We start from the raw sequence: 25850 nt of genomic DNA on the forward strand, positions 1-25850 counted from the left end.
TTCAAGAAAGGACAGATGGAGAGAGCAAAGTTGTGTAACTAATAAAATGAAAATCTTACCAAGCACAGAATAAACACAGAGTGTACAAAACATTATGAACACCTTCCTAATATTGAGTTGCACCCCCTTTTGCTCTCAGAACAGCCTCAATTAGTCTGGGCATGGACTCTAGAATGTGTCAAGCGTCCCACAGGGATGCTGACCCATGTTGTCACCAATGCTTCCCACAGTTGTGTCAAGTTGGCCGGATGTCCTTTGGGTGGTGGACCATTCTTGATACACACAGGAAACTGTTGATTAAAGTGGATGTAACAAGTGACATCAATAAGAGATCATAGCTTTCACCTGGATTCACCTGGTCAGTCTGTCATGGAAAGAGTTCCTAATGTTTTGTACACTCAGTGTATCCAGGACCTCTGCACCAGGCAGTGTCAGAGGAAGGCCCCAAAAATGGTCAGTCATAGACTGTTCTCTCTACTACTGCATGGCAAGCGCTACCGGAGTGCCAAGTCTAGGACAAAAAAGCTTCTCAACAGTTTTTACCCCCAAGCCATAAGATTCCTGAACAGGTAATCAAATGGCTACCCAGACTATATGCATTGTGTGCCCCCCCTAACCACTCTTTCATGCTGCTGCTACTCTCTGTTCATCATATATGCATAGTCACTTTAACTATACATTCATGTACATACTACCTCAATTTGCCCGACCAACCAGTGCCCCCCCCCGCACATTGGCTAACCGGGCTATCTGCATTGAGTCCCACTACCCGCCAACCCCTCTATCATATATGCATAGTCACTTTAACCATATCTACATGTACATACTACCTCAATCAGCCCGACTAACCGATGTCTGTATGTAGCCTCGCTACTGTTATAGCCTCGCTACGCTACTGTTGTTTTATTTCTTTACTTACCTATTGTTCACCTAATACCTTTTTTGCACTGTTGGTTAGAGCCTGTAAGTAAGCATTTCACTGTAAGGTCTACACCTATTGTATTCGGGGCACGTGACAAGTAAACTTTGATTTGATTTCTCAAAGGGGAATGCGTTGCTGTAAGCCGTGTATCCTGATTAAATCCGAAGGGAACAGACAGGTGCAGGCACAGACAAGTTGAATGATAGTTTGTTAATGCTAGGGATGTAACAAATTAAAAAAATTAAACCGCCATTTAAAAAAAATTGGTTTTCCACATGAATTCACAATGCAGCTGCGTTTCTGCCAGCAACAGTTTGGGCCTCCCGGTGCGTCCCTTTCAGGTGGTTAAGCATTGAACCTGTACTACCATTACCTCAATTCCACCTAGAAAAGTTTGCATTTCGTTCTCATTTACCTTCTCAAAGTATTGTCATACAGGACTTCACCGGTGTCTCTTGCCTTTTTCTGACATTTTCCCAACTGTTACCGACACTGACGTAGAGGTGGAGAGTCGACTCCAATTGAATTGATTTCTCGACTCCTTTCATGCTGACTCCCGGTGTAAACTCTAATTTCTGAGTGTCAAGATTCGATTCCCGCTAGGACTCCACTTCAACAATTCAGTATTTTTGGAACGGAGGAGACGGATTAGTTGCCGTACTTCCGAAAACGGAAACACGTGCATCTTTCATAGCGAGCTAGCGAGGGATGGAGAGAGAGAGGGGAGGGGCCACAAGTATAGGCAGGTAGACCAGTGACCGAGTCAGAACTGTGTACGAGGCCCATCTATGGACAATCAAAAGCTGGTTCTCGCAATGGACAGCTGTATCTGTTGTTTGGCTTGCAATGTCTCGCAACTTCAGTCAAGCAGGGCCTATCATCAGTGAATAGGCCAGGATGTTAAGATGCAACACTTTGCTCTCCCAGTCACACAGAGTATCTGCGTAAGTGCAGGTGGTTTATTGGTTGATTTGGCCTTGTGTGTGGAGATCTAGGAGAGTGTCTAAGCACGGCTTTATCGATCGCAGCTTCCACAGTCATGTTGCTGGTGATGCAGGTTAACTGACTTGCCTAGTTAAATATAAAAAAAGTTAAAAAAATAATATCGCTGAGTCTACATTTAAATTACGCATCTTTCCCTTTATAGCCTATCGTCTAGTTAGGCTAAAAAATTGAAAATAATATGTTTTGTGATAATGGCACTGTGTTTTTCGTTTAGGAATTTTTCTTAACGTTAAGGATCCCAATTTCGTTTCAAAGTTGTAATGTTCACACCCCTAGTTCCTGTATCGTAGTGATCACACTTCATTGGTCACTCATCAACCTGCATCAGGGAGCTGCGATCGATAAAGCCGTGCTTAGACACTCTCCTAGATCTCCACACTCAAGGCCAAATGAACCAATAAACCACCTTCTCCCTACGCCACTGTGATTAGAGAAGAGAAATGGGGATGAGACTAATTAGATCTATTTATGTTCCCAGCCACATCACAGGAAATGGGTTTCCAAGAATCAGGGAGCCATGGAAACCGTAGTCGTGGTTTGTCTCGATGGAGCTTGTACCTGTCTTCTCAGGCAGTGTGTGTGTGAACTCCGCAGCTGTTGCAGATAGGATCACGTCAGGAGATGGGTGAAAAGGGTGGCCCTGGAGCGAAAGGAAGGGAACAGAGAGGCGTCAACTCTTCTTAAAGATGCTGTCCGGGATCTTAAGCACTTACTTCATAACATTTTGTACGGAACATTTCATACGAAATGGATGGCGTAGTACACGATTGTGCACAATTTTCGAGGGACCTGTTTTCGCTTGTGAGCACTACTTCCAAAACTACTGGGTGACAATATACAAAAGGCTCTGGAGCATCACTTCAATGACAGCTGAAGCCGACAGGAACAGGAAACCAGATACACGTATATAGTACGACAACAGACTGACATATATTTTTCACATCTTATCCCATTTTTTTACTCTGAAATACATTTCTGCACATTCACTCTACTATTTCTATCTACTATATCAACACTATCAGAATTCTGTTCCTATGTATTTATTTTTTCTGTTTAGCACAGTTTTAAATTGTGACTCCCTTTTGAAGGCATTCGTGTTTGTCTAAGGGAACGGAAAGGCTACACTTGCTCACAGATGGTTCGTTTCGCAAACCCTCTCAAGGTCCTCTGTTTTGTGTGCTACCTGACCTTTCGCGAGTTAACCTGCACTCCTCATATAGCCCAGGCTGTGTTTGCACCGGGTTTCTATCGGTTGACCATTAAACGAGGTGTCTCCTCATGTCCACTTTAGAACTCGGTAACGAGAAGAAGGAAAAAGCCCGACTCGAATGGCCTTTTCTCAGGCTGTTGCCATGGCGACTGAGAGAGGAAAATACCTGCGTGCATAGCGGCCGTACGTGACTGTGTGGCAGAGTGAGATTTTGCAAGCACTGGGGACAAAAGGAAGCCCACTGACAATATGTGTCCAACACTGTCACGGAACTGCCAAGAGCTTTTTTGTTGTTGTGTGGTGATGCGTTTGGTCTTTGGTCGAGGGAAGAAGCCTTTGTCTATCCATAGTGCAGGGCCACTGGACAGAGAATAACGAGCCAGGCCTGGCATGCAGTAGAGAGTAAGTTCCTTATATTGCTCCGTTCTCTTTTCACTGCCATTATTAAAAAAACGTTGCCCTCCCGAAACGTGTTGGTGGCCCTGTAATCTAACCTCATCGTCTCCTGTATTATTTCCCTCCAACAATAAGATCACTATTCCGTCTCGTTTGGCCGTTTCTCTATCTTTGAGGTCGTGGGGATATAAAACTCCCTTTGTGTCCGGACAGTCCGGGTGGGTAGTGTCTGGTGCCAACTCTACCCCATGGCAGTCCCGACTCCCGTCACATTGCAGCTAAAGAAAACACAATGCCAGCTAGTCCTCCGGACCAGCCCTGTGCTTTTCCCTGAGCTGCATTTTGGACACCCTCCAAATGGCACAATGATCTCTTCTTCAGTGTCATTGGGTGAGGCAGCATTGGTGAGGATTGGGAACCTGGCAAGGTATAATTGACTAAGTACAGAATACAGAATATGGGGTTGATAGACCTAGAGCTGCGAATGCCTCGTCTGCCCTGGTTAAAGTAGGGCTGATCCAGCCCTTTGAATTCGAATGTGAGCGTAGTTACTTACTTTTCACATTGAATCGTGTGTGTGTGTGTGCATTTTGTCATTCTCTCATCTCATAAGGCTCACACATACAGACTCATCAACCTAGTTACTTTTGGCAACTCATTGTGTCTTTGCTGCTTCTCCGTTTGCTGCCACCACACTATTTACACTCTGCATCACTACCTGTCACCGTGTTTGTCATCTCCCGTTGTCAACTCGCTGTCATGCCATGTACATCCTCTGTCGGCCTATCTGTCTCAATGTAAACTCTCCGCTGCCTGGCATCCCCGGCTGAACTGCCAGGGTTAACCGTTGTCCTTTGACTGCTTGAAAGAATATCTCGTGAATGGGTGTTTTTATCATGTACACCAATGAAGAATGTGGGGTCTTCAGCATCTTCAGAGGAACGAAGTTGAAGTCCTTGAAAGGATTTAGGGCGATAAGGGATTTTGCAGCAGGGGGGAGGTTGAAAGACCTGTGCGCCAAGCATGTATGAATCACGGGCTTGAATGGAGACAGGTCAAGCTCAGTGGTGGTCTTATCTCAGATTCACTTCCGTCTTATCAGCCTTCCTCATCTGCTTGAACTGCATCTGTTCAGCAAACGGGCTCTGTTTTATTCCCTTCAGAACACTGAAGGGAAGTTGAAACAATGGTATTTTGTTTGATGTGCCCGCTAATTACTGTTTCTAAATGTGTTCATTGTTCACCCAGTCGAAGGAGTCTACGTGCTTTGCCAAGCTAACGGTTCTGAAGCCGTGCGAGCGGCCCACGCCTCAACCTTTCTCTCTGCGGTCTTTTAATGATGGTCGAACCTCTATATTTAGTCGTTATCTCCCACACTCCCTCCCTCGCCTCCTTCCCCTTCCCACCTTTTCAATAAGCTGGGATGTTAGCTGAACTGACAGCCTGATCCTCACACCACTTCTCCGTCCGGCTTGTCAGTTATCACCTACCTTGTCTCTCCGTTCCCAGCCCACCAATCAACTGTCCACCTACCTTGTCTCTCCATTCCATGCTAGCCAATCAACTGTTAGCGTGCCGGTCTTCCCTCAGACAGCCACCCAGTCTGTGGTTGTTATTCTCATTAGTGACTTTCTACTCTCTTGGAGAATGGTATTAGCTAATGAAAGAGGGCTTTGTTGTTTCAGGTCAGGGCCAGTTTAGTGGATTGACAGGAAACCACTAATGACAAGCAGAAAACCACACTCTGTTGCGGTTGTCTCAACTCGTGAGCAGAACAACTGGAATCCCACAGTTATTAGCGTGTGGATACCCAAAGCTGGTTAATTAATTAGGGGTCCATCAAGGTGTGTGACTCTCACGAAACCAAACGTTTGGTTTGGAGGTGACAAAGCTGAACACAAAGCATGTCTGTTCTACGAAATATATTCCCAAATAAACGTATTCTCAAATATTGTGTTTTCTCTGTTACGCTGTGTAAACTGAACTGAACTGACATGTACTAGCATTCAAAAGTTTGGGTTAACTTAGAAAAGTCCTTTGTAGACTATTGTAGCTCTAAACTGCTGATTTTGTTATGGAATATCTGCATAGGCATAGAGAAGCCCATTATCAGCAACCATCACTCCTGTGTTCCAATGGCACGTTGTGTTAGCTAATCCAAGTTTATCATTTTAAAAGGCTAATTGATCATTAGAAAATCCTTTTGCAATTATGTTAGCACAGCTGAAAACTGTTGTTCTGATTAAAGAAGCAATACAACTGGACTTCTTTAGACTAGTTGAGTATCTGGAGCATCAGCATTTGTGGGTTCGATTACAGGCTCTTAACGGCTGGAAAAAACAAAGAACTTTCTTCTGAAACTCGTCAGTATATTCTTGTTCTGAGAAATGAAGGCTATTCCATGCGATAAATTGCCAAGAAAATGAAGATCTCGTACAAGGCTGTGTACTACTCCCTTCACAAAACAGCGCAAACTGGCTCTAAGCAGAGGCCCTGGTGCACAACTGAGCAAGAGGACAAGTACATTAGAGTGTCTAGTTTGAGAAACAGACGCCTCACAAGTCCTCAACTGGCAGCTTCATTAAATAGTACCCGCAAAACACCAGTCTCAACGTCAATAATGAAGAGGCAACTCCGGGATGCTGGCCTTCTAGGCAGAGTTCCTCTGTCAAGTGTCTGTGTTCTTTTGCCCATCTTAATCTTTTCTTTTTATTGGCCAGTCTGAGATATGGCTTTTTCTTTGCAACTCTGCCTAATTTGTACATGTAGGTAGGGCTAAAGTGACTATATATAGATAATAAACAGCGAGTAGCAGCAGTGTAAAAACAAATGGGGGGTCAATGTAAATAGTGCGGGTGGCTATTTTATTAATTGTTCTGCAGTCTTATGGCTTTGGGGTAGAAGCTGTTAAGAAGCCTTTTGGTCCTAGACTTTGGCGCTCCGGTACCGCTTGCTGTGCGCTACCAGAGAGAACAGGCGATGATTTGGGTGACTGGAGTCCTTGACAATTTTTTGGTCTTTCCTCTGACACCGCCTAGTATATAGGTCCTGGATGGCAGAAAGCTTGGCCCCAGTGATGTACAGGGCCGTATGCAACACCCGCTGTAGCGCCTTATGATCAGATGCCGAAAATTTGCCATATCTGTCAGGATGCTCTCGATGGTGCAGCTGTAGAACATTTTGAGAATCTGGGGATCCATTCCAAATCTTTTCAGTCTCCTGAGGTGTTGTCGTGCCCTCTTCAAGACTGTCTTGGTGTGTTTGGAGCATGATAGTTCGTTGGTGATGTGGACACCAAGAAACGTGAAACTCTCCACACGCTCCACTTCAGCCCCGTCAATATTAATGGTGGCCTGTTCGGTCCTCCTTTTCTTATTGTCCACAATCAGCTCCCTTGTCTTTCTCTGCCAGGTCTCTGACCTCCTCCGTATAGGCTGTCTCATCGTTGTTGATAATCAGGCCTACCACTGTTGTGTCGTCAGCTAACTTAATGATGGTGTTGGAGTCGTGCTTGGCCATTCAGTCGTGGGTAAACAGGGAGTACAGGAGGGGACTGAGCACGCACCCCTGAGGGGCCCCAGTGTTGAGGATTAGCGTAGCAGATGTGTTGTTGCCTACCCTTACCACCTGGGGGGCAGCCCTGTCAGGAAGTCCAGGATCCAGTTGCAGAGGGAGGTGTTTAGTCCCAGGGTCCTTAGCTTAGTGATGAGTTTTGTGGGCACTGTGGTGTTGAACGCTGAGCTGTAGTCAATGATTAGCATTCTCACATAAGGTGTTCCTTTTGTCCAGGTGAGAAAGGGCATTGTGGAGTGCGATTGAGATTGCATCATCTGTGGATCTGTTGGGGCGGTATGCAAATTGGAGTGAGTCTAGGGTATCCGGGATGATGCTGTTGATGTGAGGCATGACCAGCCTTTCAAAGCACTTCATGGCTACCAAAGTGAGTGCTACGGGGCGGTAATCATTTAAGCAGGTTAACTTCGCTTCCTTGGGAACAGGGACTTTGGTTGTCTGCTTGAAACATGTCGGTATTACAGACTCGGTCAGGGAGAGGTTGAACATGTCAGTGAAGACACTTGGCAGTCGGTCCAAAGTAATTCAATGCCTGTACTTTATCACGTAGGATGCAACTTTCCAGTGATACTATTTTTTTCTACGTAATGTTGTTATTTAAACAAAATTAGACAACCCCATAGTAGAGTAGTTGACCCATTTACCTAGTCAGCTTGTTGTTGTGTGCTCTATGCGAGAAAAGTATTCCTCGTTGCGAGAGTTGCGAGAGCCATAGATAGGGAGGGAAACATGTAGTGTTTTAGACAAGTAGTCTTGGCTCAACAATTCTTAATACAACCGCGGGAAAACGGTTTCGAAAGCAGTTTTTGCAAATGTATTTTGAAAGCAGTTTTAGCCTTTGTTAAAAAAAGAGGGGGGGGGTCCCATCATTTTACAAATGCTGTTACAACTAGGGCTGGAGATTTCCAGGGTTCTCCCAATATGATATTATCACAATAATTCTGTATGTATTTCGATACTGTGATTCGATATTCCAGTCATATTGCTCGCCATATGTCTACTGCAGAGGGACGTGAGAGAGACAAAATACGAGTTTTGATCAGTCATGGGAATAAAATTGTTGAAAACAAATTGTCTCCGGATTTAAAAAGAAGATGGAGAACAAGCTATGAAGGCAAGATACTGGATTTTAGACACGGGTACAGCCAACTAGCACAAAAATAATATTGTGATGTTGTCAAAACGATGCGATTATACTGTTAAAATGAATATCCCGATATGTAACTGATTCCCCCCCTTCACTAATAGTCTTTTGCACAGTGCGACATTTTTCACTGACTTCAGATTTGCTAAGAGTACAGAGAGTACTAAGCATTTGGAACTGTTTATGAAAGGAAAGGTCCAGGGACAGCAAGGGAAATGAGCAAGTGTGAAATTGTGTCTGGGTACAATTGCATTACCCACACATATTAAGGAGAGTGGGTGTCACTAGCTCTTCCTCAGAAGTGCCTTTCTCGCATTTTTAGCACCCTTCCCACTTTCTAAATAGTTATTGGCATCCTTGATAAAGATGAGCATATCAAACAAGTCAACAATTTCTTTGTGGATTTTGATTAGTGCTTGGGGTTATTGTCTTTCTGGAAGATCCACTTGCGGCCAAATGTCAGCATCCTGAGAGAGGCAACCAAAACCTATAGACTCTATGGTTGCTAAAATGGTAAGAGATCTGTCCATGCTCTGCTTTCTTGACATCTCAGTCAACCAGACAGGTCCGACAGGCCTGGTCATGTGCTACAAAGAGGGACATAGGTCAATTGCAGTTGGTCCAGAACAGGGTAGCACGTATTGCACTTAGATGTTGATGTGTTGAAGGTATCAAACTATTTGTTCAAGCAGTTGGCACACAGTTCGGACACTTTTCGGCAATCAGAAGTCTCTTCACAGTCTCCAGGTTCAGAACAGAGGCAGGGAAATGCACAGTAATAAATAGAGCCATGTCTACATGGAACTCTCTGCCACCCCAGGTAACTCAAGCTAGCAATAAAAACAGATTCAAAAACCAGATAAAATAACACCTTACGGCACAATAGGGACTTTGAAGAGACACAGATATTTGTATATATTTTGTATTGTAATTTACACGGTATTATGTATTGTATTATGTAGGTGGGTGGCCTTGTAAAAATCCTTGGCTTATGCGAGCCCGAATGGCTCATAGGGTAGGAGCTATCTCCTGTTTCTGAAGAGTGAGGCAGAGTCAGGAGATTATGAATATCATGTATTTCATTTGTTGTGTTTTGTTTCCTGTTTGGACTGTTTTGCCTTGGTAGCGGATAATTGGGGAACCCAATAAATACTACTACCCGGTTTTTGGTCAAATGTCTTGGTACTTGGTGAAGTTCATGATGCCGTTGACCTTAACAAGGCCCCCAGGACCAGTGGAAGCAAACTAGCCCCATAACATCAAAGATCCACCACCATATTTTACAGTAGGTATGAGGTACTTTTCTGCATATGCTTCTTATTTTCCAACGCCAAACCCACCATAAACATTTTGCCATAGCCATCTCAGTCTCCGGATTTGAACCCCATTGAAAACCTGTGGTTTGAATTGAAGATGGCAGCCAATAAGCGCAGACAAAGGATGTCAAGGATCTGAAAATACTATGTATTGGGGTATGGTCTAAGATCCCTCCCAACGTGTTCTCCAATATCACAAAACATTTTAGAAACAGGCTCAGTGTCGTTGTCAAAGGGTAGGGTACTGAAAACGGCTGTTGATCATTTTGATCCCTATCTAAAAAAACATGTATATTTATATATTATATTACTTGTTAAACACAATCTCTTTCTCTGAGAAATTGTATTAATATAAAATACATTTCAAATACTTTTGAGCATGCAATATATTATTTATTTTACACAGTTTATTTTATACAGTCTTTTTTTCTCATCTTTATCAAGGGTGCCAGTAATTATGGAACTAGCTGTAGCTGTGGACTATATCCTGGGAAAGTGGGTTTATAGGCCTTTTCATACCACTGAGCAGAGTGAAACCAAGCTGTACCGAGCTGGCCCTGTTACACATCCACCATTCATACCACTGAGCAGAGTGAAACCAAGCTGTACCGAGCTGGCCCTGTTACACATCCACCATTCATACCACTGAGCAGAGTGAAACCAAGCTGTACCGAGCTGGCCCTGTTACACATCCACCATTCATACCACTGAGCAGAGTGAAACCAAGCTGTACCGAGCTGGCCCTGTTACACATCCACCATTCATACCACTGAGCAGAGTGAAACCAAGCTGTACCGAGCTGGCCCTGTTACACATCCACCATTGTAACTGAAAAAGACCATGTCAAAGGAAAATATCATCTGCCAGCACAGTTTGTCTCGAGTCAGCACTATAGTTAGAAAAGGGTATGTGTATGTACTTGAGTGAAGTGTTTCTGTTGATAATTTAGTCCGTGTGTGAATGGGTTTTGTGTTTTGTTCTGTCCCCTCAGGCTGAAGATGATGGAACACCAGGAGCAGAGTGATGACATCAGTGTCCTGAGCCCGCTGGAGTTGCTGGCAGAGGCCGCCAAGGAGGATGATGGACACTGCCAACCACAGTTCAGGTGAGGCATCCCCACTACCTATGGCACAGATTTAGGATCATCGAACCCCCTACCCTCTCAATCCTAATCTTAATTGTTGAGTTATAAAACTGACCTCAGAAGAACTGAACTAGGACCACTTCAACCTACTCCCTTCCCATACAGGGCTCCTGAGTGGCACAGCGGTCTAAGGCACTGCATCTCATTGCTAGAGGTGTCACTACAGACCTTGGTTCAATTCCAGGCTGTATCACAACCAGCCGGGATTGGGAGTCCCATAGGGCGGTGCACAATTGGTCGTCCGGGTTAGGGTTTGGCCGGGGTAGGCCGTCATTGTAAAAACAAATTTGTTCTGAACTGACTTGCCTAGTTAAATAAAGGTCACAAATAAAATACAGTACACTTATACGGATCTTGGATATGATATACTCCATTGCCTTTGAGTGGTCAAGAAAATGTCTGTCCTCGCTTGTTCTTTTAGCAATTGTTAGGGCAAATAGAAGAGGCCTCCCTGCAGACTCCAGGGTGCTAAACAGATGGATAATGTCACCTCATGCTGTCATGATGTACACACTCAGTCAGTCATGGTTAATGTGGCTACTCTGATCACACCGCACCCCCAGCGAGCAAAACTAGTTGCAATGACATCATCATGGTTGTATAGCGGTTGCATAAAGACATGTTGTTAACATCTTTTTTTAGCAACCAGAAAATCACATTGTAATCTGTTTATATAACATCTTCTGAATCAGAAAAAAAAACAATTCTCAACCAGAAAATAATGTAATTAAGATGCCATGTGTCATTGCTTGCTGCGCTGACTAAGGACAGGGTTGGCCAATTAGCAACTAGCGGTATGATGATGTACAGTGATATTGCCATCTCTTTTCACCATATTCAACAACACTGTCTTCTCCTCTTCAGTAGCCTACACGTCCCCACTTGCATTCTGCCCCACCTTGCGGTCTCCTCTGCATACAGGAGTGGTATAATTGCTAATGGCTTAGGATACAATAAAAGTCTGGAAAACGCCGGCAGCCTGGCACACAAAGACAGTTAAAGGTCTCTGCTGTCTATTTAGTTTTACATTGGTGTCGAGTAGAATAGAATCACACCTCGTGATTCAACATTGAGGACTAGGTGCGAATGCTGTCTTGAGGTCTGGGACCCACCCTTTTTCCAAAGTGTAATTATAGTGACATTTTCCTTGACTCAGGAGCAGGATTAGCTTTCACATGCTTTCCTAGCAATTACTATAAAGTATTTCTGGGAAATCTCTCTCTTCCTATCTCATTTTTATACCCTACCCATCTGTCAACACGCCGTTTACATCATGGTCTTTTGATACAGCATAGTTGCACTTGTGATTAATCTAAAGTGCACAGAACACACAGACAGACAGACAGACAGACAGACAGACAGACAGACAGACAGACAGACAGACAGACAGACAGACAGACAGACAGACAGACAGACAGACAGACAGACAGACAGACAGACAGACAGACAGACAGACAGACAGACAGACAGAGAGAGAGAGAAATGTTTACTGTTAATTTTTATTGTTTATTTCACTTTATATATTCACTTTATATATTATCTACCTCACTTGCTTTGGCAATGTTAACACATGCCAATAAAGCCAATAAAGCCCTTGAATTCAATTGAATTGAATTGAGAGGGAGGGAGAGAGAGAGAGAGAGTGAGTTACGGAGTAATGTCCTGACATAGACCCGTACCTACCCTGGTTTGTGACTCCCAGTCACTGTCAGACCTGGGGTAACCTCTCACTGGCAGAGACGAACAGACAGACAGCCACATTCTGTCAGGAACACAGCCAACAGAGTCAGAGATCACGTCAGGCCTTTTAACACAGCGTCCTGGTTTTAACTGTCTGTCCAATAATACAGTACATTGCTATGCTATACGATACTATACAACACAATATAATACAATAGAAATCAATGACAATATAACTTTATAAATCCCCCAGCCAGACTATTGAGTTTCCTTACAGATAACTACCCACTTAGCATCTTAAATGTTAGTAAGCAATGCTATAGGGCTAATTTACCCTTCAGGTGATCTGAGATCTGTCTGAAGCGCTCATAATAACAGCACTAACGGTGAGGCAGCAGTAGTCTGTGCTGTTCTGGGAGTGTGACTGATAAACAGGCTCTCTGGCAGCACATGAAAGCCTAGAAGGGTGCGTGCTGAGGGAGGAAATACAGAGGGAATTAGGATCATTAGATATGAAAATGGAACCCCCCCCTCCCTCCACCCCATACACACACACACACACACACACACACAGACAGAAAAGGCACACACACTCAAAACGCACGCTATCATACACACACAAAGGCGTTGTGTCTCTGCTCACTCAGAGAGTCTCACGTGTAAAGAGAATCCCTGTGGTGATACTGTCTGCTCGCTGCACTGAGCCAAAGAGGGAAAACCAGACCTGGTCAGAGAGACGAGCTAGCTCTTTAAGAGGGAAAATGCTGGAAAATAAGTGGGCAAAACCATTGTCTATGTTGTCTATTGTCTATGATGTCTATTGTCTATGTAAATATGTTGTCTATGTCTATGTAGTCTATTGTCTATGATGTCTATTGACTTTGTTGTCCATTGTCTATGTTGTCTAGGTAAATATGTTGTCTATGTTGCACCTCCGTCACTCGGTCGCATCGTTGCCATTGTTATCCGCTTGCCTCAGCTTATTGATGTGTGACTGATGGTTAATACCAAGTCTTTCTGAACGGGGGCTAATGGCTGTTTCATAAAATGTACACTATTGTGGCCTGGAAATATGATCACATTGCTAACATAGACAAATAAAGAGTAGAAAACAACGTTGCCAGCATTGTGATGTCATCGAGTTTAATTTAGAGGAGTGGCAATGTTGCTATGAGCTAGCAAAGTTAGTCAGAAATAGCTAGCAATGCTAACGTTAGCGAGCTTACATTTCAGCGCTCTGCACTCAATCTTAGCTAGCTAGCTAAAGTTCTAATGCATCTAAAGTCAGTTTGGAGATATCGCAATGATCACAAAATCTTGTCCTACAAATGATTTGCCTCCTTTTGAAATGTCATCGTGTTTCCAAGCCACAGTAATGCACTTTAGACTAGCACCCATTGAGACTGAATTGAGTAGAATGCTCAGCTGGACATCAGGCCTAAAACGAACGTTCAAAACAATATTATGATGTAATGAGCAACCCATGAATATGTTGTCTATGTAAATACAGGTTACTGCCAAAATAAAGGAAACACCAACATAAAGTGTCTTAATAGGGTATTGAGCCAGAACAGCTTCAATGCACTTTGGCATAGATTCTGCAAGTGTCTGGAACTCTTAGAGGGATGCAACACTATTCTTCCACCATAATTTGGTGATTTGTTGATGGTGGTGGAAAAACGCTGTCTCAAGCGCTCCAGAATCTCCTATAAGTGTTCAATTGGGTTGAGATCTATTGACTGAGATGGCAATGGCATATGGTTTACATTGTTTTCATGCTTTTCAAACCATTCAGTGACCACTGAAGTGTTTCCATTATTTTGACAGTTACCTGTATATACAGTGCATTCAGAAAGTATTCAGACCCCTGGACTTTTTCCACATTCTGTTACGTTACAGCCTTATTCTAAAATTGATAAAATAGTTTTTTTTCCCCCCTTCATCAATCTACACACAATACCCCATAATGACAGAGAAAAACATAAATTTTTGCAAATGTATAAAAAGAAAACTGAAATATCATATTTGAATAAGTATTCAGACCCTTTATTCAGTGCATTGTTGAAGCAACTTTTGCAGCGATTACAGCCTCAAGTCTTCTTAGCTATGACGCTACAAGCTTGGCACACCTGTATTGGGGGAGTTTCTCCCATTCTTCAGATCCTCTCAAGCTCTGTCAGGTTGGATGGGGAGAGTCGCTGCACAGCTATTTTCAGGTCTCCAGAGATGTTCGATCGGGTTCAAGTCTGGGCTCTGGCTGGCCCACTCAAGGACATTCAGAGACTTGTCCCGTAGCCACTCATGCGTTGTCTTGGCTGTGTACTTATGGTCGTTGTTCCATTGGAAGATGAACCTTTGCCTCAGGTCCTGAGCGCTCTGGAGCAGGTTTTCATCAAGGATCTCTGTTCTTTACTCCGTTCATCTTTCCCTCGATCCTGACTAGTCTCCCAGTCGCTGCCGCTGAAAAACATCCTGACAGCATGATGCTGCCACCACCATGCTTCAATGTAGGGATGGTGCCAGGTTTCCTCCAGACGTGATGCTTGGCATTCAGTCCAAAGTCTTCAATCTTGGTAACATCAGACCAGAGACTCTTGTTTCTCATGGTCTGAGTCCTTTAGGTGCTTTTTTTCAAAACTCCAAGCGGGCTGTCGTGCATTTTACTGAGGAGTGGCTTCCGTCTGGCCACCCTGCCATAAAGGCCTGATAAAGGCCATCGGGTTCTTGGTCACCTCCCAGACCAAGGCCCTTCTCCGAATTCTTCAGCTTGGCCGGGTGGCCAGCTCTAGGAAGAATCTTGCTGGTTCCAAACTTCTTCCATTTAAGAATGATGGAGGCCACTGTGTTCTTGGGGACCTTCCATATTGCAGGCATTTTTTGGTACCCTTCCCCAGATCTGTGCCTCGACACAATCCTGTCTCGAAGCTCTACGGACAATTCCTTCGACCTCATGTCTTGGTTTTTGCTCTGACATGCACTGTCAACTGTGGGATCTTATATAGACAGGTGTCTGGCTTTCCAAATCATGTCCAATCAATTGAATTGACCACAAGTGGACTCCAATCAAGTTGTAGAAACATCTCAAGGATGATCAATGGAAACCGGATGCACCTGAGCAAAATTTAGACTCATAGCAAAGGATCTGAATACTTAAGGTATTTCAGTTTTTTATTTTATTTTATAAACTAGCAAAAAATGTTAGAACCTGTTTTTGCTTTGTCATTATGGGGTATTGTGTGCAGATTGATGAGGAATACAAATATTTTGTATCAATTTTACAATAAGGCTGTAATGTTGTCTGTGTTGTCTACATCTATTTAAATGTGTATATGTTGTCTGCTGTCTATGTAAATTAGCTAGTAGTTATTGAGATAGATGTTTGTGTGCATGCAAGCATATGAGCAGGGCTGAAAGTGTGTGCATACATGCACACTGCACACATGTCCTAAAGAAATTGCAGACAGGAGCCATGTCATCTTCAAGCTGCTCTTCACACTTAAACGCCATATCAGTGCGGCTGTGGTGTGATCTGAACTGGGCCCCAGCAGAGCTCAAAAACACCTCCCTAAGATAGATCCTACCCCTACAAACACACCACACCCACACACATACACTCCTCACCCTCTTCTCCTCTCACGCAGCACCCAAGAGGCTGCAGGAGATGCAGAGTGCTGGGAGAGGCAGAGCGAGAGGATCACAGGAAGAGATGGAGAGAGAGAGAGAGTGCTGCAGCCCAGCGCACGTGCAGCCTGCACATGTTTACTAGAGAAGAGCGGAGACCCCGTTATGTAACACATATCTAGGGGGAGGGGGGAGGATAAGAGGAAGAGTTAGATGGAAGAGGGAGAGTGAGATGGATAGAAGGGGATTGAGGGAGAAATAGATGGGAAAGAGAGGGAGAGGAGAGAGACATAATGGGGAGGGAGAGGGATTTATGGAAAAGAGGGGCAAGGAGGGAGAAATATATATGGCAAAGAGAGGGAGAAGGAGAGAGAAATACATAAGCATTCACTCCCCATGACTTTCCATATTTTGTTGAGTTACAGCCTGAATTTTAGATGGATTAAATTTAGGTTTTGTGTCACTGGCCTACACACAATATCCCAGTGGAATTATGTTTTTCTACATTTTTACAAATTCATTTAAATAAAAATCTGAAATGTCAATAAGTATTCAACCCCTTTGTTATGGCGAGCCTATATAAGTTCATGAGTAGGAATTTGCTTAACAAGTCACATAATAAGTTCAATGGACTCTGTGTGTTTAACATGATTTTTGAATGACTACCTAATTTCTGTATCTTAAACATACAATTATTTGTATGGTCCCTAAGTCAAGCAGTGAATTTCAAACACAGATTCAACCAGAAAGACCAGGGAGGTTTTCCAATGCCTCTCAAAGAAGGGCCTCTATTGGTAGATGGGTAAAAAAAAAACTATCCCTTTGAGCATGATGAAGTTATAATACAGTCACTACAAAGATAAAGGCGTCTTTCCTAACTCAGTTGCCGGAGAGGAGGGAAACCGCTTAGGAATTTCGCCATGAGGTCAATGGTGACTTTAAAACATTTACAGAGTGTACTGGCTGTGATAGGGGAAATCTGAAGATGGATCAACAACATTGTAGTTACTCCACAATACTAACCTATGTTGTGACTTTACTTTCATTCATCTGATGACTGTTATTTATCTAATCAACTAACTCTTTAAAAGTCAATCGATTAAATACATAATAAACTAATAATAATAAACAAACTATTATTATGGCACCACGAGAGCATTGTTTTAAAGAGTTACCATATCCCGATTAAACTCTAAAGGTCTTTACCTATTACATCCATAAACAGTCAACTCATTAACCATAACCTCATATCATCCTTCTGAACAGTCGTAACCTCCTGCATCTGCATAAACCCCAGCCTTACTTATGATTCAGTACTACACAAATTGTTTAAATGATTTATTTACTAGCGAACTAAATGATAACACAGGATAAACATACACATTTAATACATTAAAACAGGTCCCTAGAGGACTGACACAATATGGCGTTTTGTTACAAAGGAGATGAAGAGGGCGAGAGAGAGAGAGAGAGGGACAGAGACATAATACTTTGGTACATTTAGAAACTACTCTCACAGTAATTATATACTTTTCACACGAACCACTGCCAGTTTGGAGTAAGAAATCATGAATGTATTTACATGTAAATGCCTTGGTTCACCGGGTATCTCTGTCGGAACCAAGCCTTCTTTGAAAGGTGTTTGGTTGGGACTTTCTGTGGCACGCTTGTAATGCTCTGATTGTCCCCTGTCTCTTCTACATTTGCACTCCTCTGCCGTTGCCCGGCATCCGGCGACCCGTCGTGTAGTCCTGAACAGAACAACAGAGCTCACTCTGCTTCCACTCGCTCTGGAAGATGATTCTTTGAAGATAGGCTAGCCAGCCGTATCGATGGTTCTCAGTGGGGCGATGAGAGTATTAGAATACATACGATGGCTAGCCTATCTATCTACGATCAGCCATACCAGTGATTGTCCGAGAGGTGACGTTATTGTCTCTACCTCGTGTTGAGATTTCAGAGTTCTATCCACTTTGGACGTGAGCTGCAGCTCAATGCCTCTCTGGCCTGGTATGTTAATTCTTAACCCACTGTTTTATACAGTTCATTCAAAAACGCTCTCTGACCTCACTCAAGGGGCGGTGACTACTCACTTGTACAAAGTTATAGAAACAATTTCCTCTTGTAGTTTCTAAGATCACTTCCCTCTCTTAACAAAAATACAATTTCGTACACAATGTAGAGGATATAGACTTCGTACAGATAGTGTCTATACTTTTCAAGTTACAGTATTTCCTTTATAACATTTTTATTGACATCACAAAATGACAACCGAAATGACATTATTATTCTTTAGATCGGCTCTGACCATTCTCCACGTTCCATGTTAGAAATATTGTTCCAGCATTCGCTTTAGAACGTGTTACAGATTCGGCGGGAAAACGTCTGCGAAACAAATTCCATTACATTTCTTTGTGAATTTGGAGAGGGAGATAGCTGAAAATTCTAATTCTTGATTTACAACAGGGTTTGAACTGTCATACCCCCACCAGCCCCCCCTCCCCTGATCCGACCTATTTGAATCCTCACAGGACAGTCATGACACCTAAATGACAGAGTGAAAAGAATGAAGTCTGCACAAAATAAAAACAATTAAAAACATGCATTCTGTTTGCAATAAGGCACTAAAGTCAAACTACAAAAAATGTGTCAAGAAAATTCACTTTATATCCTGAATAGAAAGTGTTATGTTTGGGGCAAATCCAACCCAACACATCACTTAGTACCACTCTTCATATTTCCAAGCTGGCTGCATTATGTTATGGGTATGCTTGTCATCTGCAAGTTTTTTTTTTTTAAGAAACTGAATACAGCTAAGCACAGACAAAATCCTAGAGGAAAACTTGGTTCAGTCTGCTTTCCACCAGACACATGGGAGACAAATTCACCTTTCAGCAGGACAATAACCAAAAACACAAGGCCAAATATACACAACATCTGTAACGGCTTTCTTCTATCTCCTCCTCGGACGAGGAGGTGTAGCAAGGATCGGACCAAAATGCGGCGTGTAGATTGCGATCCATGTTTATTAAACAATAGCAACACGAATCTAAATACAAACACTACAAAACAATAAACGTAACGAAAACCGAAACAGCCTAATACTCGTGCACATAAACACAGAACACGGACATAAGGACACTAATGACAATCACCCACGAAACACCCAAAGAATATGGCTGCCTAAATATGGTTCCCAATCAGAGACAACGATAAACACCTGCCTCTGATTGAGAACCACTTCAGACAGCCATAGACTTCACTAGAACACCCCACTAAGCTACAAACCCAACACACCACATACAAAAACCCATGCCACAACCTGGCCTGACCAAATAAATGAAAATAAACACAAAATACTTCAACCAGGGCGTGACAACATCGAATGTTCCTGACTGGCCTAGTTACGATTTTGACTTAAATTGGCTTGACAATCTATGGCAAGACTTGAAAATGTCTGTCTAGCTATGATCAACAACCAACTTGACAGAGTTTGAGGAATTTAAAAAAGAATAATGTGCAAATATTGTACAATCCAGCTCTTAGCGACTTACCCAGAAAGACTCAGCTGTAATCGCTGTCTAAGGTGATACTAAAATGTATTGACTCAGGGGTGTAAATACTTATTTCAATACATTTGCTAAAAATGTCTAAAAACATGTTTCCACTTTGCCATTATGGGGTATGTATAGTATGTAGATGGGAGAGAGAAAAAATATATTTAATCCTTCTTGAATTAAGTCAAGAGGTATGAATACTTTCTGAAGGCACTGTATATGGGAAAGAGAGAGAATGAGTCACACACACACACACACACACACACACACACTGCTACCTACCTTTCAAATACAAAGCAAAGAGCCTCCACTCACCGGCTGGTTAGATCTCAGTCAGTGAGAGCTGAGAGCCTGGAGCAATGCCATTGGAGGTAATGATAGCCCTGTCACACACACACACACACACACACACACACACACACACACACACACACACACACACACACACACACACACACACACACATAGAGACATTAGACACCACAAACACACAGAGATTAGACACCATACACCTGCTTCTAATCCACTGCCAGGGAACACAGAGAACTGCCAGCCTTTGACTTGAGAAGCATGGCTCAGCATCTATATCAGGGGTGCTGGAAAGCATGGGAACCAAGTACCTTAAGGAAAATCACTTTGACACGTGAAACATTTTTTTATCACAGTGAATTCTATAGGACTATTCTATTTTGCATTGGGGAGTTCCCAAAAGTGTCATTTTTCCAATTCCACTCCCTCCGAGAGTCGTCGTCATCAACATATTTTTTTGTACTAGCTACTGAATTCTATCAGAGCTGGTATTACTAGTGAACAGCGTTGGCTTTGATGTAGGTAAACACTGATTTTCCTGCCAGAATGGTGAGAAAAGGACAACCATTGGCTGTGTGCGTTTCTCTAATGTTTACCCACACCTGATTTGGTATTATCAGTAGCATTTTGAATGGGGGACTCAAATCCTGGTAGCACACTATCTATTGTACACCATTTCTAGCATAGTTGACAGTAGCATGGGTGCCGAGAAACATTGTGTACGCTGGCCCAAGTTGCGTTGGTTGTGCCGGGTCTTAATTAAAAGCTGTTTAATAATGGAGGACGATGCAGCTCACTCGTCCCCACGGAGTGCCAGTGTTTTTCTATTAGCGGCCTCGGCGCTGCCTGGGTACTGGCAAGGGGCCTATAGCACTGCCTGTTTACAGCACGGAAGAAATGGAGGCACAAGTGCGCACAGAACACACGCAGGCACAGACCCATTGCGTCAGCGGCAGTGGTCCCTTAGAAGTTGAGGATTACATCAGTCAGGCTGACACACACACACACACACACACGCATGCATGATACTTACAAACCATTTTCTTTCTTTCGCTCTCCCATCCCTCTTTCACTCTCACACACACAAACCACTCGCATGTCCCACACACCCGCACATACATGCCACTTAATCTCTCACACGTCAGACATTGGCATTTAAATGTCTCTTATCTACGCTCACGGCTGATTCAGCTCCCGTCTCAAAGTAAGCCACTCCAGATAATGTTCCCAAACAAATACATTAGAATGACTTTAATAATGACTCATCGATTTCCCTCCCCTTCCTATTTATAGCCCAGGGGAGAACGACTGCCCCCTCTCATTCAAGCCACATAAGTTCAAGGCCGACTGCGGTACTGCAGGCATTGTTAGCAGAAAACAGGATCCCCCATTCTAGTGAATCGAATATCAATTCCCCCAAAATATATATACAGTACCAGTCAAAAGTTTACACACCTACTCATACTACATTGTAGAATAATAGGGAAGACATCAAAACTATGAAATAACACATATGGAATCATGTAGTAACCAAAAAAAGTGTTAAACAAATCAATATATATTTTATATTTGTGATTCTTCAAAGTAGCAGGGTACGAGGTAATTGAAGTGGAGAAGTGTTTACTGTGTAGGAAGAGATAAAGTGACTAAGCAACGGGATAGATTATCAAAATGGTAATCTTTGTGGTCAATCTTCGTACCAATAATTGTTCTATGTCCTTGAATCAATTATAAAAAAAATTGCACACAGAAGAAGTTATAAGGATAATTGAGTTGCTATTCAGCCTGCAGTACCCCGGGCGGCCTTCAACTTGAGTTACTCAATAAGAGGGGACAGCACTGAGCTAGCCTGCAACATCACTTCCTGGAGTAGCTCAAACTGCGCATGCTATGTCTCCATGAGACGCCATCTTAACCGACTTCATTTTGCTTCTATGCACAATTGAGTCTTCACATAGGAATGAATGGTGTTACGTGATCGATGGCTTTGTCCATTCATATACAGCCATTGCTATACCCCCCCCCTCTCTCCCTCTCCTTTTGACTCTCATCTCCCTCCCTCCTTCCTATACCTCCCTCTCCCTCCTTTTTCCCTTCCTTTCTCTTTCTCTGTAGTTGTGTGTATGTGGCTGGGTGTCTGTTGGTGTAGTGTCTTTGTACTACCAGGGAGCCAGAGGGCACGCTGCTGCAACGGCCAATCTCTCCCTTTCCCTCTAATGAGAGTGTGCCATAGAGATGGCCACGTGAGGCTGGGTTACACACGCGCCCCCGCGCGCGCACACACACACACACACATACACACCCTTCACACATACTGTACATCAAGTAAAATGTTATTAGTCACATACTTCGTTAAACAACAAGTGTAGACTAACAGTGAAACACTTACAGTGCCCTGGGAAAGTATTCAGACCCCTTGACTTTTTCCACATTCTGTTACTTTACAGCCTTATTCTAAAATGGATTTAATAAAAACATTTCCTCAGCACACTATCCCATAATGACAAAGCAAAAACAGGTTTTTGGACATTTTTGCACATTTATTACAAGTAAAAATAGAAATTCCTTATTTACATAAGTATTCAGACCCTTTGCTTATGAGACTCGAAATTGAGCTCAGGAGCATCCTGTTTCCATTGATCATCCAACTTGATTGGAGTCCACCTGTGGTAAATTCAATTGATTGGACATGATTTGGAAAGGCACACAGTGCATGGCAGAGCAAAAACCAAGCCATGAGATCGAAGGAATACTTATGTAAATGTGATATTAAATGTTTTTTTTTATTTTTATAAATTAGTAAACCTTTCTAAAAACCTTTTTTTTGCTTTGTCATTATGGGGTATTGTGTGTACATCAATGAGGAAATCAATTTTAGAATAAGGCTGTAACATAACAAAATGTGGAAAAAGTCAAGGGGTCTGAATACTTTCCGAATGCACTGTAATTAGAAGTAGTGACATGTGGAATGAATAAATGCACTCACACACACTTGCACTTGCCCATACACACAGACAAACACACACACATACACATACACACACACACACACATATACACACAGTGCCATCTCTGTCTCAGTGGAAATTCTGTACTAGACCACTGGGCTAGAGTACAGCCAGTCTCTGTTTGTCTTGGGCCGGCCTGATGCCACTGCGAGCAGAAATATATTCTCTTCTCTTCCTTTGCTCTCTGTCTGCTACTCCCTCATTATAGAAGCCAGTGGGTTGCAGAACTGTAGGACAAACAAACCGTTTGGGATTAACTCTCTCTCATCTCTTTCACCAGACCAGTGCTTTTCAAACCTCTCCTCGGGAACCCTTAAGACATTTCACCATTTTGTTGTAGCCCTTAGCGAGCTCACCCGATTCACCTATTCAAGCGCTTGATGATTAGTTGACAAGTTGAATCAGGTGTGCGAGCTGTGGAATTGCTCAAACACATGGAACTGCTGAGGGTGCCTGAGGAGAGGTTTGAAATCCCTTGGACTAGACAAGAGGACCACAGTACTGCGGCTTGTATCCTAGCTAGGTTGTGCAGAGCCGTGGTCGAGTGGGTAACACTACCGGCCCAATCTGCATATGCCTCCCCACTGGAGACTGGGGTTCCATCCCTGTCTCCTCTTATGTCTCCCTTCTCACTATATCCCCTACTACCGGTATATAACCAGGAAAAAAAGACTAGGTTGAGTGAAACTCTATTCTTATTTTTATATCAATATCCGAGGTAGCTTTTCTCCCTATGTGGTCTTGCGTGACCATAATCGAATGCCTCGTTTTCGCTCTGAAAGTTTGACAACCTGGAAATCGAGGTCCACCGTGTGCTACCAACAAGAAGAAAATCATATGAAATGTGCAAATGCTTGCTATTCCGGTTTTAACCGGTTCAACTTAAGGCCCCTCTGTTGTGTGTCGTTCATTTGTGGTGGAACTCCAACTGAAAGTATACGCAGAAAATGGTACACAGCAGTTTACTGGAAGAGAGTTGTTAATTGCAGGCATTACAGGAGGGACAGTGAGTCTATGAAGGGCAGTGTGAGTGAATGACCTCTCAGTACTAAGGGCTATAGAGCCTCAGTGGATAGGCAGTCGGAACAGCTCTAGGGCTGTGTGTGTGTGTGTGTGTGTGTGTGTGTGTGTGTGTGTGTGTGTGTGTGTGTGTGTGTGTGTGTGTGTGTGTGTGTGTGTGTGTGTGTGTGTGTGTGTGTGTGTGTGCCAGTAATTGTCTCCTGTGAGAACAACATGTAGGCCACCCAAAAGTTCCTGAGGACAACAAATGCTGCATTCACCGCTACGGACAAACTGACGCCGCTTACTCACCCACACTCAGGCTGTGGCCTACACACACACACGCTCGCAGGCACACACACAAGTACACGCACACAGACAGATAGAAAAAAAGACAGATAGACACACACAGACTGACACGCAAACACACATATACACACAAAAACACACACTCCCCCCCCCCCCTCACACCTCTCACAAACACAGGAAAGCAAACACAGAAAAGAGGAGAGTAAATAATTCATACTGAACACAGTTCGATGTGGTGGGAACTAACCTCATTATGCAATGCAGTTTACATCTTGTATAACCCACATAAGAACTGGAGTTTCTCTCAGACCACCTGACATCAATTCCTTACCTGAGGGTCTGTGTCCAATAACTTAGTCTGTGCGCTCCTCCTGTTGACTGTGTCTGAGAACTCTGATCACACACACACACACACACACACACACACACACACACACACACACACACACACACACACACACACACACACACACACACACAGTGCCTGGGACCTCTAAAGCTGACGATCTATTCATCCTCTGGTGTTTAGTATTGTTCTGCTTCCATTTTCTCCTGGTCTCTGTTTGCACTTGATTAGAATATTGACAATGGTTTCTGCGTATGAACAAGAGTGTGTTTGTGTGTGTGTGTGTGTGTGTGTGTTAGAGAGAGAGAGAACTTCTCTGTTGTGTATATATACTGTATGTACAGTGCATCCGGAAAGTATTCAGACCTCTTGACTCTTCCCACATTTTGTTACATTACAGCCTTATTCTAAAATTGATTAAATTATTTTTGCCTCATCAATCTACACACAATATCCCATAATGACAAAGTGAAAACAGTTATTTTGACATTTTAGCACATTTATTAAAAATGAAAAACAGAAATACCTTAATTACATAAATATTCAGACCCTTTGCTATGAGACTCGAAATTGAGCTCAGGAGCATCCTGATTCCATTGGTCATCCTTGAGATGTTTCTACAACTTTATTGGAGTCCACCTGTGGTCAATTAAATTGATTGGACATGATTTGGAAAGGCACACACCTGTCTATACAAGGTCCCACAGTTGACAGTGCATGTCAGAGCAGAAACCAAGACATGAGGTTGAAGGTATTGTCCGTAGAGCTTCGAAACAGGATTGTGTCGAGGCACAGATCTGGGTAAGGGTACCAAAAAATGTCTGCAGCATTGAAGGTCCCCAAGAACACAGTGGCCTCCATCATTCTTAAATTGAAGAAGTTTGGAACCCCCAAGACTCTTCCGAGAGCTGGCCGCCCGCCCAAACTGAGCAATCGGGAGAGGAGGGCCTTGGTCTGGGAAGTGACCAAGAACCCAATGGTCTCTCTGACAGAGCTCCTGAGTGCCTTTGTGGAGATGGGAGAATCTTCCAGAAGGACAACCAATCACTCTGATAGAGTGGCTAGATGGAAGCAACTCCTCAGTAAAAAGCCCATGACAGTAATTGTCAAAAGCTGCCTAAAGGATTCAGACCATGCTGAAACCAAGATTGAACTCTTTGAGCTGAATGCCAAGTACCACGTCTGGAGGAAACCTGTCACCATCCCTATGATGAAGCATGGTGGTGACAGCATGATGCTGTGGGGATGTTTTTCAGTGGCAGGCACTGATAGACTAGTCAGGATCAAGGGAAAGATTAACGGAGCAAAGTA

General features: G+C 43.3%; 1 protein-coding gene across 2 annotated transcripts in view; it reads left to right on the plus strand.

The window, feature by feature from the left end:
- Positions 1-25850, plus strand: part of LOC110491849 (GRAM domain-containing protein 2A) — a 57139-nt gene that overhangs the window by 4156 nt on the left and 27133 nt on the right. For both annotated transcript variants that reach the window (XM_021565661.2, XM_021565670.2), the window contains exon 2: positions 10558-10671. In XM_021565661.2, the coding sequence (XP_021421336.1) occupies positions 10565-10671 (107 nt within the window). In that variant the 5' untranslated portion in view covers positions 10558-10564. The remainder of the gene's footprint in view (positions 1-10557; positions 10672-25850) is intronic.

The sequence above is a fragment of the Oncorhynchus mykiss genome, chromosome 2 (assembly GCF_013265735.2).
Source record: "Oncorhynchus mykiss isolate Arlee chromosome 2, USDA_OmykA_1.1, whole genome shotgun sequence".
NCBI classification, from domain to species: Eukaryota; Metazoa; Chordata; class Actinopteri; order Salmoniformes; family Salmonidae; genus Oncorhynchus; species Oncorhynchus mykiss.